This window comes from Pristiophorus japonicus, chromosome 17, assembly GCF_044704955.1.
Source record: "Pristiophorus japonicus isolate sPriJap1 chromosome 17, sPriJap1.hap1, whole genome shotgun sequence".
In the NCBI taxonomy this organism is placed as follows: domain Eukaryota; kingdom Metazoa; phylum Chordata; class Chondrichthyes; family Pristiophoridae; genus Pristiophorus; species Pristiophorus japonicus.
The window spans coordinates 118,822,179-118,838,417 of record NC_091993.1 but is presented as its reverse complement, the minus strand read 5'-3'; the positions used below and the strand labels follow the sequence as shown (position 1 = coordinate 118,838,417).

Here is a 16,239-nt window from a genome sequence, read left to right as displayed (position 1 = left end):
CTCCAGCTGCTGTCTATCAGTTCGGTCTTCATAACTTCCCTCTTTTCCACCCAAACTGCATTTTCTTTTTTTTTTTTTTGAAATTCGTAGCCAATCTTTCCAATTCTTTGTCAAATCACAAACGCCAGAGGTCACCTTGCACACGCCAAGGATCACTCTGCGCCAATGCTCTTAGCCAAAAGGCCTAGAGCCACTGCACCGTTCCTGGAAGTACTGCAATACCAGGTTCGTGCCATGGAGGTGGATGGGTCAAGCCACCCCACCCACCCCAAACTGCGGTTTTATACTTCATTAGAACTTGGACACTCCCCTAAAAATAACACCAACAGAAAACGGAATGCCTTGACATTCTAACTTATTCTCTTTAATATTGCGACGGTGGCATTACTGGGCATGAGTGAAGCGCACACACTGACACTGTCTCTCAGTCATGGGCACAAGACACAATCGTGGGCACGTGCCTACATGGTGGAGTGAGAGACTTCGGTCCTGAGCTTCCACACGACATGAGTTCCCGATCTTGGCCATGGTTTGGGGGTGGGAACGAGTGCTGGGTGGAACCAGCTCCTGCCCGGGACTGAGGCTCAACCTGTGCTCCTTCCAGAGATCAGGGTTGGTGTTCGCGATGGGAGGGATGCATGAAGCAGGCTGACTGAGTGTGACGTTGATTCTTTCTGATAACCCAAGCTTGCATTATCATAGGATTCTGTTTTTCCGTTATTACAGTGGGTATAACACTCTCACCTCCATGGGTTCACGTCCCACTCCAGAGGCTTGAGCACAAAAAACTAGACTGCCATTCCAGGGAGTGCTGCACTGTCAGGGGTGCTGTCTTTCAGATGAGACATTAAATCGAGGTCCCGTCTGCTCTCTCAGGTGGATGTAAAAGATCCCATGGCACTATTTAAAAGAAGAGCAGGGGAATTTTCCCTGGTGTTCTGGCCAATATTTATCCCTCAATCAATATAACAAAAGAACAGGTTATCTAGTCATAATCAGTTGCTATTTGTGGGATCTTGCTGTGCGCAATATGTTGCTGCGTTTCCCACATTTCAACAGTGACTACACTCCAAATGTACTTCATTGACTGTAAAGCACTTTGGGATGTCTGGCGGTCGTGAAAGGCGCTATAGAAATTCAAGTCGTTCTTTTTTTTTATTGGCTGTAAAGAACTTTGGGATGTCTTGAGGTTGCGAGAGGCGCTATATAAATGCAAGTTTGTTATTGTTGTGTTGTCCTCTTCAGACCCAGTACTTTGGGGAGATCAGCATTGGGACACCTTCACAAACCTTTAAAGTCATCTTCGACACAGGGTCAGCCAACCTCTGGATACCATCCATGAACTGTTCACCCATCTACGCTGCTTGCTGTAAGTGTTCTCTGGATCGTTGTAAGGCCGCTGTAATGTATTTGCTTCATGTGTTCTTTGCTTAAGAATTCATAGCAACACATTGCTATTAAGAACTAGTTGGTTTATTAGCAAAAGATTTAACAATCACACTACACATTACCAGTTCATCCCCAGGCTCACAACCACCTGCCTCAATGTGGATCCCCCCGAACCCAACTGGCTGGGGTTTTATTGAGTCTTGTTGAACATCACGTGTCTGGCTAAGCCCCTCCCAACTCAACAGCTCTCCAACTATTTTAATAGAACATTAAAACAAGTGCCCCCTTTTGGCGAGGGCACTAGAACCCACAAATTTCTAAATAAAACTTTAACGGAAACTTAACTCAAATTAAAATTTGGTTGCCGGGGGTGATGTTGCACTCCAGTTCCTCTGGCGCCCACCTCTTGCGGAAGGCCGCGAGCGTACCGGTGGACACCGCACGCTCCCTCTCCAGGGACACCCTGGTTCGGACGTGGCCCCAGAAAAGAGGCAGGCAGTCGGGATGAACAACCCCCTCGACCGCCCGCTGCCTGGACCGGCTGTTGGCCACCTTGGCCAGGCGCAGGAGCAGTCCTTCGAGGAGGCCTTCCGACCTGCGCACTTCCCTCCACACCGAGTGCCCAAAGATCAGGAGTGTGGGACTGAAGTGCAGCCAGAATTTGCGGAGCAGCCCCTTTAAATAATGGAACAGGGGCTGCAACCTCGCACATTCAATAAAAACATGGAACACGGACTCTTCCAGACCGCAGAAATTGCAGCGGCCTGGGAGCCCGTGAACCGACTTAAAAATTTATTGCACGGGACTGCTCCGTGCACCACCCTCCAGGCCAAGTTCCCAATAAATAGAGGGAGGACTCCCGCGTAGAATGCACTCCATCGGGGACCTCCGGACGGCAGGATGGTGCGCCATGGCGTGTCCGGACGGTAGACGGAGAGTGTGCAAGAGCAGCCCGTACAGGATTAGCAGCTCTACAACTATTTTGGTTGTAATCAATTAAATCAAGTGCCCCCTGATTAAAGGGGGGGACACACCAAACACTTTCAAACAAGTGCCCCCTTGTTTTTGGGGGGGGTTTTTTGAGGGCACTGAAACACAAATTATACAAGTGCCCCCTAGCTAAAAGGGGGAGGCACTGAAACCGGCAAAATAAACAAATTAAACTTTAGATATATAATATCAAATTAAAATTTGGTTGCCGGGTTAATGATGTACACCAGTCCCTCCGGCGCCCACCTCTCGCGGAAGGCCGCGAGCATACCGGTGGACACCACGTGCTCCATCTCCAAGGACACCCTGGCGCGGATGTACGCACGGAAGAGAGGCAGGCAGTCAGACTGAACGACCCCCTCGACCGCCTGCTGCCTGGACCGGCTGATGGCCCCCTTGGCCGTGCCCAGAAGCAGTCCTACGAGGAGGCCCTCCGACCTGCCCGCTTCCTCACAGGGTGCCCAAAGATCAGGAGTGTGGGACTGAAGTGCAACCAGAAATTGAGGAGCAGCCCCTTCAAATAATAGAATAGGGCCTGCAACCTCGTATATTCAATAAAAACATGGAACACGGACTCTTCCAGACCGCAGAAATTGCAGGCGGCCTGGGAGCCCGTGAGCCGACTTAAAAACTTATTGCACAGGACGGCTCCGTGCACCACCCTCCAGGCCAAGTCCTCAATAAATAGAGGGAGGACTCCCACATAGAGTGCACTCCATTGGAGACCCCTGCCTCCTCCGGATAGCAAGATGGTGCGCCATGGTGCGTCTGGACGGCAGACGAGGATGGCAAGGTGGAGAGTGTGCAGGAGCAGCTCGTACAGGACCAACAGCTCTACAAACCTGTGAGCATACTCACAGGTGCATACTTTACAGTCGGTGCAGACACAGACATCACCGCAAACCCTAACTGGATTCTGCATCTAATCAACCATTGCTTCTTTCCCCCTATCTGGCCGGGTGTATGTACACCTATCGCCACCGTGTCGCTGAGTGTCTGAACCAAACTCCTGACACGCCTGTAAAACTGACATACATCGTTGACCCCCTGAAAGGCCTTTGAAAGGATCAGCAGGCCTCGAAGTTGCTGCAGATTCAGTCAAAGTCTGGGCAGAAATTAAATATTGGCTTCCGGGTAAGCAACGCCTCAATTTCAAAAATTCTCATCCTTATTTTCAAATCCCTCCATGGCCTCGCCCCTCCCTATCTCTGTAATCTCCTCCAGCCCCACAACCGCTTGAGATGTCTGCGCTCCTCTAATTCTGTCCTCTTGAGCGTCCCTGATTATAATCACTCAACCATCGGTGGCCGAGCCTTCTGTTGCCTAGGCCCCAAGCTCTGGAACTCCCTCCCTAAGCCTCTCCACCTCGCTACCTCACTTTCCTCCTTTAAGACGCTCCTTAAAACATACCTCTTTGACCAAGCTTTTGGTCACCCGACCTAATTTCTATTTATGCGGCTCGGTGTCAAATTTTTAATCTCAGGATACTCCTGTGAAGCGCCTTGGGACATTTCACTATGTTAAAGGCGCTATATAAATACAAGTTGTTGTTGTTGTTGGCGGAAAAAATTGAAGAGAAAGCCTGAAGAAAGTTAAGGGCTTGAAATTGCATCGCATCCCGATTGGGACGATAACTTTTCAGGGAACTCAAAAGTATTGGCGGGTCGGAAAAGATTTGCTTCGGCCGGGAACTTCTGCTTTCGCGCTCCAAGAGTGAAGTGGAGCACTAAATTAAACGATGTCACATCCCTTAGAGCGCGAAAGAGCGTGAGAGGGACGGTACCGGCAGAGCGCGGGGCAACGTTCCGTGCAGCGTGCTGGGTGGAATGAATCCTCAGGCTGTGTCTGTTGGGCCGCAGCACCTGCGATACGCGCATGGCAGCCCCGAGCGCGCTCAGAGAGAGGGCAGGGCTGAGCAATGGCAGGGGCAAAAGAAAGCCGTAGGCACCGGAATGGGAAGGTAAATAAATTTTGCCCTACCCGACCGCCGCCACCTTTAAATATTGTTCCTCGAGCGGCCAGCCGAGGTGACATTCCCTTCCTGCAGCTGCCGTTGTTAACGCCCGGCAATGCAACAGGGGACGGGAACGAATATCACAGCCGGGGCAGTAACAGGGCCCCTCGCACCGGATGATGCCGCGATTTCCGGGGCGCAAGAGAGCGAGACGGTAAGTGTTAACGCCAACGCAAAACCACCAAGGAAGTTCGCGAGCATCAGTGATTTTGCCGCGTCTTGTTCGGTAAACCCCTTCGCGCCTCATTGCCGCCCCCCCCCCCGCAGGGGCTAACAGGAGGCGCAACCCAGCCCAATTTCTCCCCCCTTAAGATTTAGATAATGAAAACATTTTTCAGATTAGGGGAAACAAGAGAAAAATATGCCACAGTGAGATGTGAAGCGAAAAGAAAGAGAAGATAAAAAAAAATTAAGGATATGGCGAGGAACAGAATCAAACAGAATTTTTAAAATACTGTATCAGGGTGTTTTGTTTGGGTTGAACACCAGGTGAGTTGCCACTGGATGGCGCTATAGGCTAGGAACAGATTTATGTGCATCAGACCCTCAAAAAAACATGGCAAGTGGAAAATGGTTAAATTGCCTGAAATTAAATAGTTTGCATCTTGTTTTGGCTCTTTTTAGTTTCCCATAACAGATATGACTCCTCCGCTTCAAGGACATACGAGGCCAATGGAGAAGGATTTGCTATTCAATACGGCTCTGGTGATGTGAAGGGATTCCTCAGTCAAGACATTGTAATGGTGAGCGACAAGCAATGGATTCATGTTCATGTATCAGCATAAAGATTAATTACTGTTCCTTTTCCTTCAGCAGGGTAAGGGCTGCCCACTGTGTGACTCCTTTAATAATTTAGGAGTGGGGTGGTGGGGGTCTGTGCCTTTAACGAGAGGGACTGCTCCTTTAAATACAACAACAACAACTTGCAATTATGAGGCGCCAGAATAGGTACCAGAATATCCGTATTTGTAACTAAAATTGAAATTATGTTGACTTATTGCAAAGTACTTGCGGGTTGGCCATTAAGACGTCCCAAGACGCATCACGGGAGTATTATAAGACAAAACAAATAAATTTGACACTGAGCCTCACAACGAGAAATTAGGGCAGCTGACCAAAAGCTTGGTCAAAGAGGTATGTTTTAAGGCGTCTTAAAGGAGGAAAGAGAGGTAGAGAGGCAGAGAGGTTTAGGTCCAGAGCTTGGGGCCTAGGCAACAGAAGGCACGGCCACCAATGGTGGAGCGATTATAATCAGGGATGTTCAAGAGGGCAGAATTAGAGGAGCGCAGACATCGCGGGGGGTTGTGGGGCTGGAGGAGATTACAGAGATAGGGAGGGGCGAGGGCCATGGAGGGATTTGAAAACAAGGATGAGAATTTTGAAATCGAGGCATTGCTTAACCGGGAGCCAAGGCAGGTCAGCGAGCACAGGGGGTGATGGGTGAGCGGGACTTGGTGCGAGTTAGGACACGGGCAGCCGAGTTTTAGATGACCTGCATAGGGTAGAATGTGGGAGGCCAGCCAGGAGTGCGTTGGAATAGTCAAGTCTAGAGGTAACAAAGGCACGGATGAGTATTTCAGCAGCAGATGAGCTGAGGCAGGGGGCGGAGATGGGCGATGTTACGGTGGTGGAAATCGACGATCTTAGTTATGCCGCTGTTATGGGGTCGGAGCTCATTTCAGGGTCAAATATGACACCGAGGTTGTGAACAGTCTGGTTCAGCCTCAGACAGATGCGAGGGAGAGGGAAGCCGGTGGCTAGGGAACCCAGTTTGTCAATAAGCAAAGAGTGGTGAATTACACATTTTAATAATTGATAGCACAACTGGAAGTTATGATGAGGTTTCTTCACATTACCCAATTTCTCTAATATGTATTGCAGTTGCCTATTACCCTGTCTCTCTGATACCCCATCTTCTTGTTGCCTCATCTTTCTAATTTGCTAACATTGTAATGTCAACAGCAAAAATAACAATTTCACAATAGGATTGAAGACCTACGGAACTGTTTGTAATGGAGGAATGTCTGGGAGCGGGTTAGAGAGGAGCAAACACATCCCCGTGCTCACCCCCCACCCTCCCTCCCTTGGCCCCATCTCTCTCCCCCCCCCCCACCCCCTTTGCTCAGTCTCCTCCCCCCCCACCCTAAGACACTCAGTCTGTAGTATGAACACCCCCCCCCCTTCCCCCCAGACCCTCAGTGCGCAGTATGACCTCACCCCCCCCGGACTCTCAGTGCACAGTATAACCCTCCCCCCACCCCAGACCCTCAGTGCGCAGTATGATCCCCTCCGCCCCGGACCCTCAATACGCAGTTTGACCATCTTCCCACCCCCCCCCGACCCCAGACCCTCAGAGTGCAGTATAACCCCCACCCCAGACCCTCAGTGCGCAGTATGGCCCCCTCCCCCCGGACTTTCAGTGCGCAGTATAACCTCCCCCCCCAGACCCTCAGAGCACAGTATAACCCTCTCCCCACCCCCGGATCCTCAGTGCGCAGTATGACCCCCTTCCCCCCGACCTTCAGTGCGCAGTATGACCTCCCCACCCCCCCCCCCCCGGACCCTCAGTGCGCAGTTTGACCCCACCCCAGACCCTCAGTGCACAGTATAACCCCCTCCCCACCCCCAGACCCTCAGTACACAGTATAACCCCCTCCCCCCAGACCCTCAGAGTGCAGTATGACCCCAGTTTGTGCGATGTGATTTATGACGCATGCCCTGTATTCTGGCAGGTGGCCAATATCCCGGTTATCCAGGTGTTTGCCGAGGCTACCGCCTTGCCAGCTTACCCTTTCATCTTTGCCAAGTTCGATGGGGTCCTGGGGATGGGATTCCGCACTATTTCTATCGACGGTATTAAGCCGGTGTTTGAGAGGATCCTGGACCAACACGTTCTCGCTGAAGATGTCTTTTCTGTTTATTACAACAGGTGGGTGCATCCGGTATATAAGGAAAGAAAGACTTGCATTTATATAGCGCCTTTCACGACCACCGGATGTCCCGAAGCACTTTACAGCCAATGAAGTACTTTTGGAGTGTAATCACTGTTGTTATGTAGGAAACGTGGCAGCTAATTTGCACACAGCAAGCTCCCACAAACAGCAATGTGATAATGACCAGATAATCTGTTTTTGTGATGTTGATTGAGGGATAAATATTGGTCAGGACACCGGGGATAACTCCCCTGCTCTTCTTCGAAATAGTGCCCATGGGAACTTTTACGTCCACCTGACAGAGAGCAGACGGGGCCTCGGTTTAATGTCTCATCTGAGAGATGACACCTCCGACAGTGCGGCACTCCCTCAGCACTGCACTGGGAGTGTCAGCCTAGATTTATCTGCTCAAGTTCCTGGAGTGGAACTTGAACCCACAACCTTCTGACTCAGAGGCAAGTGTGCTGCCCACTGAGCCATATAATCCATAGCACCAAGAGGTGAAGAGGATTAGGAGTGAGTGATGGAGAAGGGAGTTGGAACTGACGGGGCCAGAGTCCTGGAGTCCTTCTAACTCAGAGGAAAGAATGCTGCCAACTGGATCGAGGTGACACTTGAGCAGAGGAGACCCAGGATATCGAGAGGATATTGAATAACCAGGGATATAGCTTCATGGGGAGGTTAAATGATGGCAGCTTGGTTCAAAGTGTAGAATTCTTGACCCTATCAAAGATTTCTAAGGTGATTAAAGATGATTCCCGAAGGTATTCATGAGTAGAGCTCAGCAGTGTATGGTGGCATAGTGGTTATGTTACTGGACTAGTAATCTAGAGGCCAGGACTAATGATCTGCGGTGATGAGTTCAAATCCCACCACGGCAGCTGAGGGTATTTAAATTCAGTTAATTAAATAAATTTGTAATTTAAAAAAAAGCTGGTATTAGTAATAATGACCATGAAACTACCAAATTGTCATTAAAAACTCAACTTAGTCAACTAATGTCCTTCAAATCCATACATGCCCTAATGGTCTATATGTGACTCCAGACTACACAGCAATGCAGTTGACTCTTAACTGCCCTCTGAAATGGCCCAGCGAGACACTCAGTTGTACCAAACCACTACGACAAAGTCAGCATTGTGAGCACCTTTGCCACACGGACTGCAGCGGTTCAAGGATGCTGCTCACCCCCACTTCTCAAGGGCAATTAGGGAGGGGTAATAAAAAAGGAAGCAGACAAAAAGCAGGAAACTATAGACCAGTTAGCCTAACATCTGTGGTTGGGAAAATGTTGGAGTCCATTATTAAAGAAGCAGTAGCAGGACATTTGGAAAAGCAAAATTCGGTCAGGCAGAGTCAGCATGGATTTATGAAGGGGAAGTCATGTTTGACAAATTTGCTGGAGTTCTTTGAGGATGTAACGAACAGGGTGGATACAGGGGAACCAGTGGATGTGGTGTATTTGGACTTCCAGAAGGCATTTGACAAGGTGCCACATAAAAGTTTACTGCACAAGATAAAAGTTCACGGGGTTGGGGGTAATATATTAGAATGGATGGAGGATTGGCTAACTAACAGAGAACAGAGAGTCGGGATAAATGGTTCATTCTCTGGTTGGCAACCAGTAACTAGTGGGGTGGTGCAGGGATCAGTGCTTGGACCCCAACTATTTCCAATCTATATTAACGACTTGGAAGAAGTTTGCTGACGATACAAAGATGGGAGGAAAAGCGATGAGTGAGGAGGACACAAAAAATCTGCAAAAGGACATAGACAGGCTAAGTGAATGGACAAAAATTTGGCAGGTAGAGTATAATGTCGGAAAGTGTGAGGTCATGAACTTTGACAGAAAAAATCAAAGAGCAAGTTATTATTTAAATGGAGAAAGATTGCTAAGTGCCGCAGTACAGCGGGACCTGGGGGTACTTGTACATGAAACACAAAAGGATAGTATGCAGCTACAGCAAGTGATCAGGAAGGCCAATGGTATCTTGGCCTTTATTGCAAAGGGGATGGAGACTAAAAGCAGGGAAGTCTTGCTACAGTTATACAGGGTATTGGTGAGGCCACACCTGGAATACTGCGTGCAGTTTTGGTTTCCATATATAGGAAAGGATATACTTGCTTTGGAGGCAGTTCAGAGAAGGTTCACTAGGTTGATTCCAGGGATGAGGGGAGTTGACTTATGAGGAAAGGTTGAGTAGATTGGGCTTCTACTCATTGGAATTCAGAAGAATGAGAGATGAGCTTATCGAAACGTATAAGATTATGAGGGGGCTTGACAAGGTGGATGCAGAGAGGATGTTTCCACTGATGGGGGAGACTAGAACTAGAGGGCATGATCTTAGAATAAGTGGCCGCCCATTTAAAACAGAGATGAGGAGAAATTTCTTCTCTCAGAGGGTTGTAAATCTGTGGAATTCGCTGCCTCAGAGAGCTGTGGAAGCTGGGACATTGAATAAATTTAAGACAGAAATAGACAGTTTCTTAAATGCTATGGGGATAAGGGGTTATGGGAAGCGGGCAGGGAAGTGGAGCTGAGTCCATGATCAGATCAGCCATGATCTTATTGAATGGTGGAGCCGGCTCGAGGGGCCGTATGGCCTACTCCTGCTCCTATTTCTGATGCTCTTATTAAATGCTGGCCCCGCTGGCGACGCCCACATCCCGTGAACAAATACATTTTTTATAAAACATCAAAACCACCCGTGGGGCAGCTATACAACAACAACTTGTATTTATATAGCACCTTTAATGTAGTAAAATATCCCAAGGCGCTTAACAGGAGTATTGTAAGAGGAAAAAAAATGACATCAAGCCACATAAGAAGATATTAGGGCAGTTGACCAAAAGCTTGGTCATAGATGAAAGTATTAAGGAGCATCTTGAAGGAGGAAAGAGAGGTGGAGAGGTTTAGGCAAGGAGTTCCAGAGCTTGGGGCCCAAGTAACAGAAGGCACGGCCACCAATGGTTGAACTATTATAATCAGGGATGCTCAAGAGGGCAGAATTAGAGGAGCGCAGATACCTTGAGGAGTTGTGGGCCTGGAGGAGATGCCATGGAGGGATTTGAAAACAAAGATGAGAATTTTGAAATCGAGGCGTTGCTTAACTGGAAACCAATGTCGGTCAGTGAGCACAAGAGTGATGGGTGAGCGGGACTTGGTGCAAGTTAGGACATGGGTTGCCGAGCTTTGAATGACCTCAAGTTTACGTAAGGTAGAACGTGGGAGGCCAGCCAGGAGTGCGTTGAAATAGTCAAGTCTAGAGGTAACAAAGGCATGGATGAGGGTTTCAGCAGCAGATGAGCTGAGGCAGGGGCGGAGATGGGCGATGTTACGGAGGTGGAAATAGGCGGTTTTAGTTATGCTGCGGATATGTGGTCAGAAGCTCATTTCAGGGTCAAATATGACACCAAGGTTGTGAACAGTTTGGTTCAGCTTCAGACAGGTGCTAGGAAGAGGGATGGAGTCAGTGGCTAGGGAATGGAGTTTGTGGCGAGGACCCAAAACAATGGCTACGGTCTTCCCAATATTCAATTGGAGAAAAGTTTTGCTCATCCAGAACTGGATATCGAACAAGCAATCTGACAAATTGGAGACCGTGGAGGGGCCGAGAGAAGTGGTGGTGAGGTAGAGCTGGGTGTCGTCAGCGTGTATGTGAAAATTGACGCTGTGTTTCCAGATGATGTCGCCAAGCGGCAACATGTGGATAAGAAATGGAGGGGGCCAAGGATAGATCCTTGGGGGACACCAGGGGTAACGATGCGGGGGTGGGAAGAGAAGCCTTTGCAGGTGATTCTCTGGCTATGATGGATAGATAAGAATGGAACCATGTGTAGTCAGTAGGGCAGAGAAATCCAAGTGATTGGAGTCAAGTTTCAGCAGAGTTGCAGAAGTTGAAAGAGCTCAGTGAGAACAAAGACATGCAGGGTCAGGGGATGGGCAATGGACTCCACAGGGATAGCTTTAAACGTGTGGTTTGAACTCAGTTTGGGCTAAAATGCCTTCACTATCTGAGCCAGAGTATCTTCAGCAATGAAAGGAAGGGCTAAGTACGGCAATGGCTGACCAAGGATACAGTTAAAGAGTAGAGCAGGTCAGTGAGGAGCTGCCAGCCGGGAGCCATCTTGGAGATACTGGAAACCATAGCAACAATCACAGATTAGGGAAGAACATTCCAGGTGAGGAGCAAGCTCTATAATTTTAGAAAGTTCCATGGATGGATTCCAGTCCAAGATGGACTGATAGATTGAAATTCCGCTCTCTCTTTCTGGCTGTAAGGTCATGAACTGGGCTGCTCATTACATTACATTAGTGGGAGCAAATTGGCTGCTGCATTTGCCTCCAAAACAACAGCGTCTGTGCTTCAAAAGTAATTCATTAGCTGTGAAGTGGGGTGAAGGGGGATAAGGAGCAAGGTGACAGAGACAAGGGAGTGGAGGTGGCAGGGAAAGATGGTGTAATGGGGAGATGGGACATCAGAGAGTTTGGGTAATGGGGAATAGGGTAAATTTGGAAACCAGAGAGCTGGGAAATCAGAGTGACAGAGTAACCCAGAAGATATTGTATCCGAGAGACTGAATGAAAGGGAGACGGAGTAGCAGGGAGGTGGGATATCAGAAGGATGGGATAATAGTTAGAGATGAGGTAATATAGAGATGGGATATTAGGCAAATGTGATATCAGAGACATTAGGCAACAGGGAAATGGGGGTACAAGGGCAATGGTATATCAGAGAGATAGGCAATAGGGAAATGGGTAACCGATTGGGTAAGAGAGGAGGTAACAGGGACATGGGATAATAAGGAGATGGAGTAACATTGCAAATGAGTAAGAGAGAGAGAGGATAACAGTTTATCGGAGCTGCAAAAAATACAAAAGTAAAATACTGCGGATGCTGGAATCTGAAATAAAAAACAGAAAATGCTGGAAATCTCAGCGGGTCAGGCAGCGTCTGTGGAGAGAGAGAGACGGAGTTAGAACTGGAAAAGTTTGAGATGTAACAGATCCTTAAGGAAGTGCAAGGGGCAGGGAAAGGGGGGAGGGGAGAAAAGAACAAAAGGGAAGGTCTGTGATCGGGTGGAAGGCAGGAGAGATTAGAGAGACAAAAGGGATGATGGGCAAAAATGGGCTATTGGGTAACAGGGAGAAGGAATAACAGATGGGATAGTAATATGAAGGTGGAGTACAGAGAGATGAACGAGGGGGACATGAGGTAATTCACCTGGAAGGCAAACGTGTGAATAAGAGAGGTAGGCAAAGTGAGGGAGAAAGCAATGCAAGAGGGAGGCAAGACCAAATAAGCAGTGCTACTTCTGATCAGAGATTAGCTGTGTTTTGAATAAACTATGCAGGAAGTGGGTCAGTGGGATACTAAATACTGTGAACAGGAGCGTGGCAGTGTTGAAACATCCAGCGAACAGAACCATTTCTGTCAACCAGTGTCAGCATCAGAATCTGCTCGGTCAGTCATAGCGCAGCCTGTGGCAATACAAAGCTCCGTCTAATCTGCCTTGACAATACGCCTTCACTCATCTTCGACAGACCACCACTACTAGAAAGGAAGAAAGACTTGCACTTATATAGCGTTTTTCATGACCACCGGGCGTCTCAAAGCGCTTTACAGCCAATGAAGTACTTTTGGAGTGTAGTCACTGTTGTAATGTGGAAAACGCAGCAGCCAATTTGTGCACAGCAAGCTCCCACGAACAGCAATGTGATAATAACCAGATAATCTGATTTTGTTATGTTGATTGAGGGATAAATATTGGCCAGGACACCAGGGATAACTCCTCCATTTTCTTCGAAATAGTGTCATGGGATCTTTTACATCCACCTGAGGGAGCAGACGGGGCCTCGGTTTAACATCTCTTCCGAAAAACTGCACCTCTGACAGTGCAGCGCTCCCTCAGTACTGCCCCTCCGACAGTGCAGCGCTCCCTCAGTACTGCCCCTCCGACAGTGCAGCGCTCCCTCAGTACTGCCCCTCCGACAGTGCAGCGCTCCCTCAGTACTGCCCCTCCGACAGTGCAGCGCTCCCTCAGCACTGCCCCTCCAACAGTGCAGCGCTCCCTCAGCACTGCACTGGGAGTGTCAGCCGAGATTTTTTTTTTCTGCTCAAGTGCCGGAATGGGACTTGAACCCACAACCTTCTGACTCCTAGTGGAGTGTGCTATGCACTGAGCCACAGCTGACACTAATACAGCTTGGGTTGTCAGTCTTCCAGAATTGCCTGGCATCTCCAGGAATTAAAGATGAGACACTGCTGCGAGCAACCGGGGAGAAAGATGATCGGTGCATCAGAATGCAATTTTCATTTACTTAAATAATTTTGCTCGTTAGTGATAAAAAAAATATTGGAGATCGAAAAAAATTTTGTTTGATTCTTGACGTTTAGCCAAAGAGCCAAAGATGAGTGTTCGCTGTCCAATTAGCGTGACAAGAGCATGAGGTCGGACGTGTTGGGCGACCAATGGCGGGAGAGTGGGGGCGGAGCGGTTGGTCATGTGATGAAACCTCCTGGAATCCATCCAACCAGAATTGGCAACCTAAGTTACAGCAGTGTAAAGGTTTTCCATTCCACATGCTAATTATCCTGGAGGCCACTCGAAGTCAGCTGATAAATGCTATGCCAAGTCCTGGCCACTATTTTTTTCGTTGGTCCTTGTGAACATCCAGCATTTATTGCCCATCCCTAATTGTCCTCAAGAAGATGGTGGGTGAGCCTCCGCCTTGAACACAACTGAGGGCAGTTAAGAGTCAACCACATTGATGTGGATCTGGAGTCACATACTGGCCAGACTGGGTGAGGACGGCAGATTTCCTTCCCTAAAGGATATTCGTTGACCAGTTGGGTTTTTACAACAGTTTCATGATTACTGACACAGGTTGAACCTCCCTTACCCGGAACCACCCCTCGTCCGGCACCATTCCCGGCTGCTCTGACGTGAACAAATCGAAGTCTTCCTTACTGCCGCCTCCCGCAATCGCTGGCCTGACCCCGCGATTCACCGACCCCTCCCCCCCCCCCCAATTAGCTTTCGGCCACACTCCCAGCCCCAAGCCAGCCAGCCCCGATATCCCCTTGCTCAATACCTCTACCGTCCAATTTAATGTGACCACCCTTCGTCCGGAAAAAGCCCTTATCCAGAACAGGCCAGGTCCCGAGAGTTCCGGATAAGGGAGGCTCAACCTGTACTAGCTTTTTTCATTCCAGATTGAATAAAAATTCCCCAGCTGCCATGGTGGGATTTGAACTCATGCCCCGGATCATTAGTCCAGTAACATAACCACTATGTTAACGATTGCAATTGTCCAAACTCCATTCCAAGCAGAGCGAATTATCTCCTGCTCGCTGCTCTGCCTCCTTCCCAGCTCCTTCCTGCCTCCTGACTCTTCCGTGTTGTTAACTTTGACTGTTTCCTTGATTCACACAGGGATTCCTACGGGACTCCAGGCGGTGAGATGATCTTGGGGGGCTCGGACCCTTCATACTACACCGGGGACTTCCACTATATCAGCTTGCTCAAGAAAGGCTACTGGCAGATCGAAGTGAGAGGGTGAGGCATACAGCACTGATCTGGAGAGGTCCACCCTTACGTACAAATTCACAAGAAATAGGAGCAGGAGTAGGCCATTTGGCCCCTCGAGCCTGCTTCGCCATTCAATAAGATCCTGGCTGATCTGATCATGGGCTCAGCTCCACTTCCCTGCCCGCTCCCCATAACCCTTTACTCCCTTATCGCTCAAAAATCTATCTATCTCCGCCTTAAAGGTGCAGAATGGCCTTTGAGTTTCCGCAGAGGGGCCGCCATTTTGGAAGTCGCCCTCGTTTACTTTTGGAGCGGTGTAGGGGACCGTTCTAAGAGTTTTCCTGCCACAGTGTGCACGCGCCAACCCCTTACCGACTGGCAGGGACCCCTTCCCCAAACTTGCCCCTCGGGAAATTGCTCCGCGGTAGTGGCACTGCCGCTGGTCGGTGCCCCCAACAGCTTTCGCGGGAAGGTCGGGGCGGATGTGCGGCAAGAGATTGTGGCGGAGATGCGGCAAATGTTTGGTGCGGATGAGCAGTGAGAGATCGTGGCGGAGGTGCAGCGAATGTTTTATGGTGGAGGAGCGGCGAGAGGTCGTGGCAGAGGAGCGGTGAGAGATCTTGGCGGAGGTGCGGCAAATGGTTGGTGCGGAGGAGCGGCGAGAGATCGTGGCAGAGGAGCGGTGAGAGATCTTGGCGGAGGTGCGGCAAATGGTTGGTGCGGAGGAGCGGCGAGAGATCGTGGCAGAGGAGCGGTGAGAGATCTTGGCGGAGGTGCGGCAAATGGTTGGTGCGGAGGAGCGGCGAGAGATCGTGGCAGAGGAGCGGTGAGAGATCTTGGCGGAGGTGCGGCAAATGGTTGGTGCGGAGGAGCGGCGAGAGATCGTGGCAGAGGAGCGGTGAGAGATCTTGGCGGAGGTGCGGCAAATGGTTGGTGCGGAGGAGCGGCGAGAGATCGTGGCAGAGGAGCGGTGAGAGATCTTGGCGGAGGTGCGGCAAATGGTTGGTGCGGAGGAGCGGCGAGAGATCAGCTGTCGGTACACTCGCCGTGCTTTGGCGGCCCGTCTGCGTTTAAATGTGAGTGCGAACTGCTGCGGTCGCCATGTTGTTTTTTTTTTTTTTGCTGGCTGACTGCCAGATCGGGCCGACAATTATGGCCGCGGGTTCAGCGCAGTGTTTGCCACTAAAGTGCCTGCAGAGTTCGCAGCGGCCCTCCCCTTTAACTCACGCTGTGACGTGCTAGCGCGATGACATCATCAGCGCGCCGCTGATGACTGACAGCATCGGCTACTCCGCCCCTCCCCCACGTCCGCTCTCTTGATGAGGCCACTTCCACCCCGCTCCCCAAAAAATCCCCGAATTGCTGAATTTCGACGGATGG

At 49.7% G+C, this 16,239-nt stretch overlaps 1 protein-coding gene across 1 annotated transcript in view; it reads left to right on the top strand.

Annotated features, from left to right (window-relative positions):
• Positions 1-16,239, top strand: part of ren (renin) — a 77,969-nt gene that overhangs the window by 32,304 nt on the left and 29,426 nt on the right. The window contains exons 3-6 of the mRNA XM_070859219.1: positions 1,246-1,369; positions 5,018-5,136; positions 7,126-7,322; positions 14,764-14,886. Coding sequence (XP_070715320.1) covers positions 1,246-1,369; positions 5,018-5,136; positions 7,126-7,322; positions 14,764-14,886 — 563 coding nt within the window. The remainder of the gene's footprint in view (positions 1-1,245; positions 1,370-5,017; positions 5,137-7,125; positions 7,323-14,763; positions 14,887-16,239) is intronic.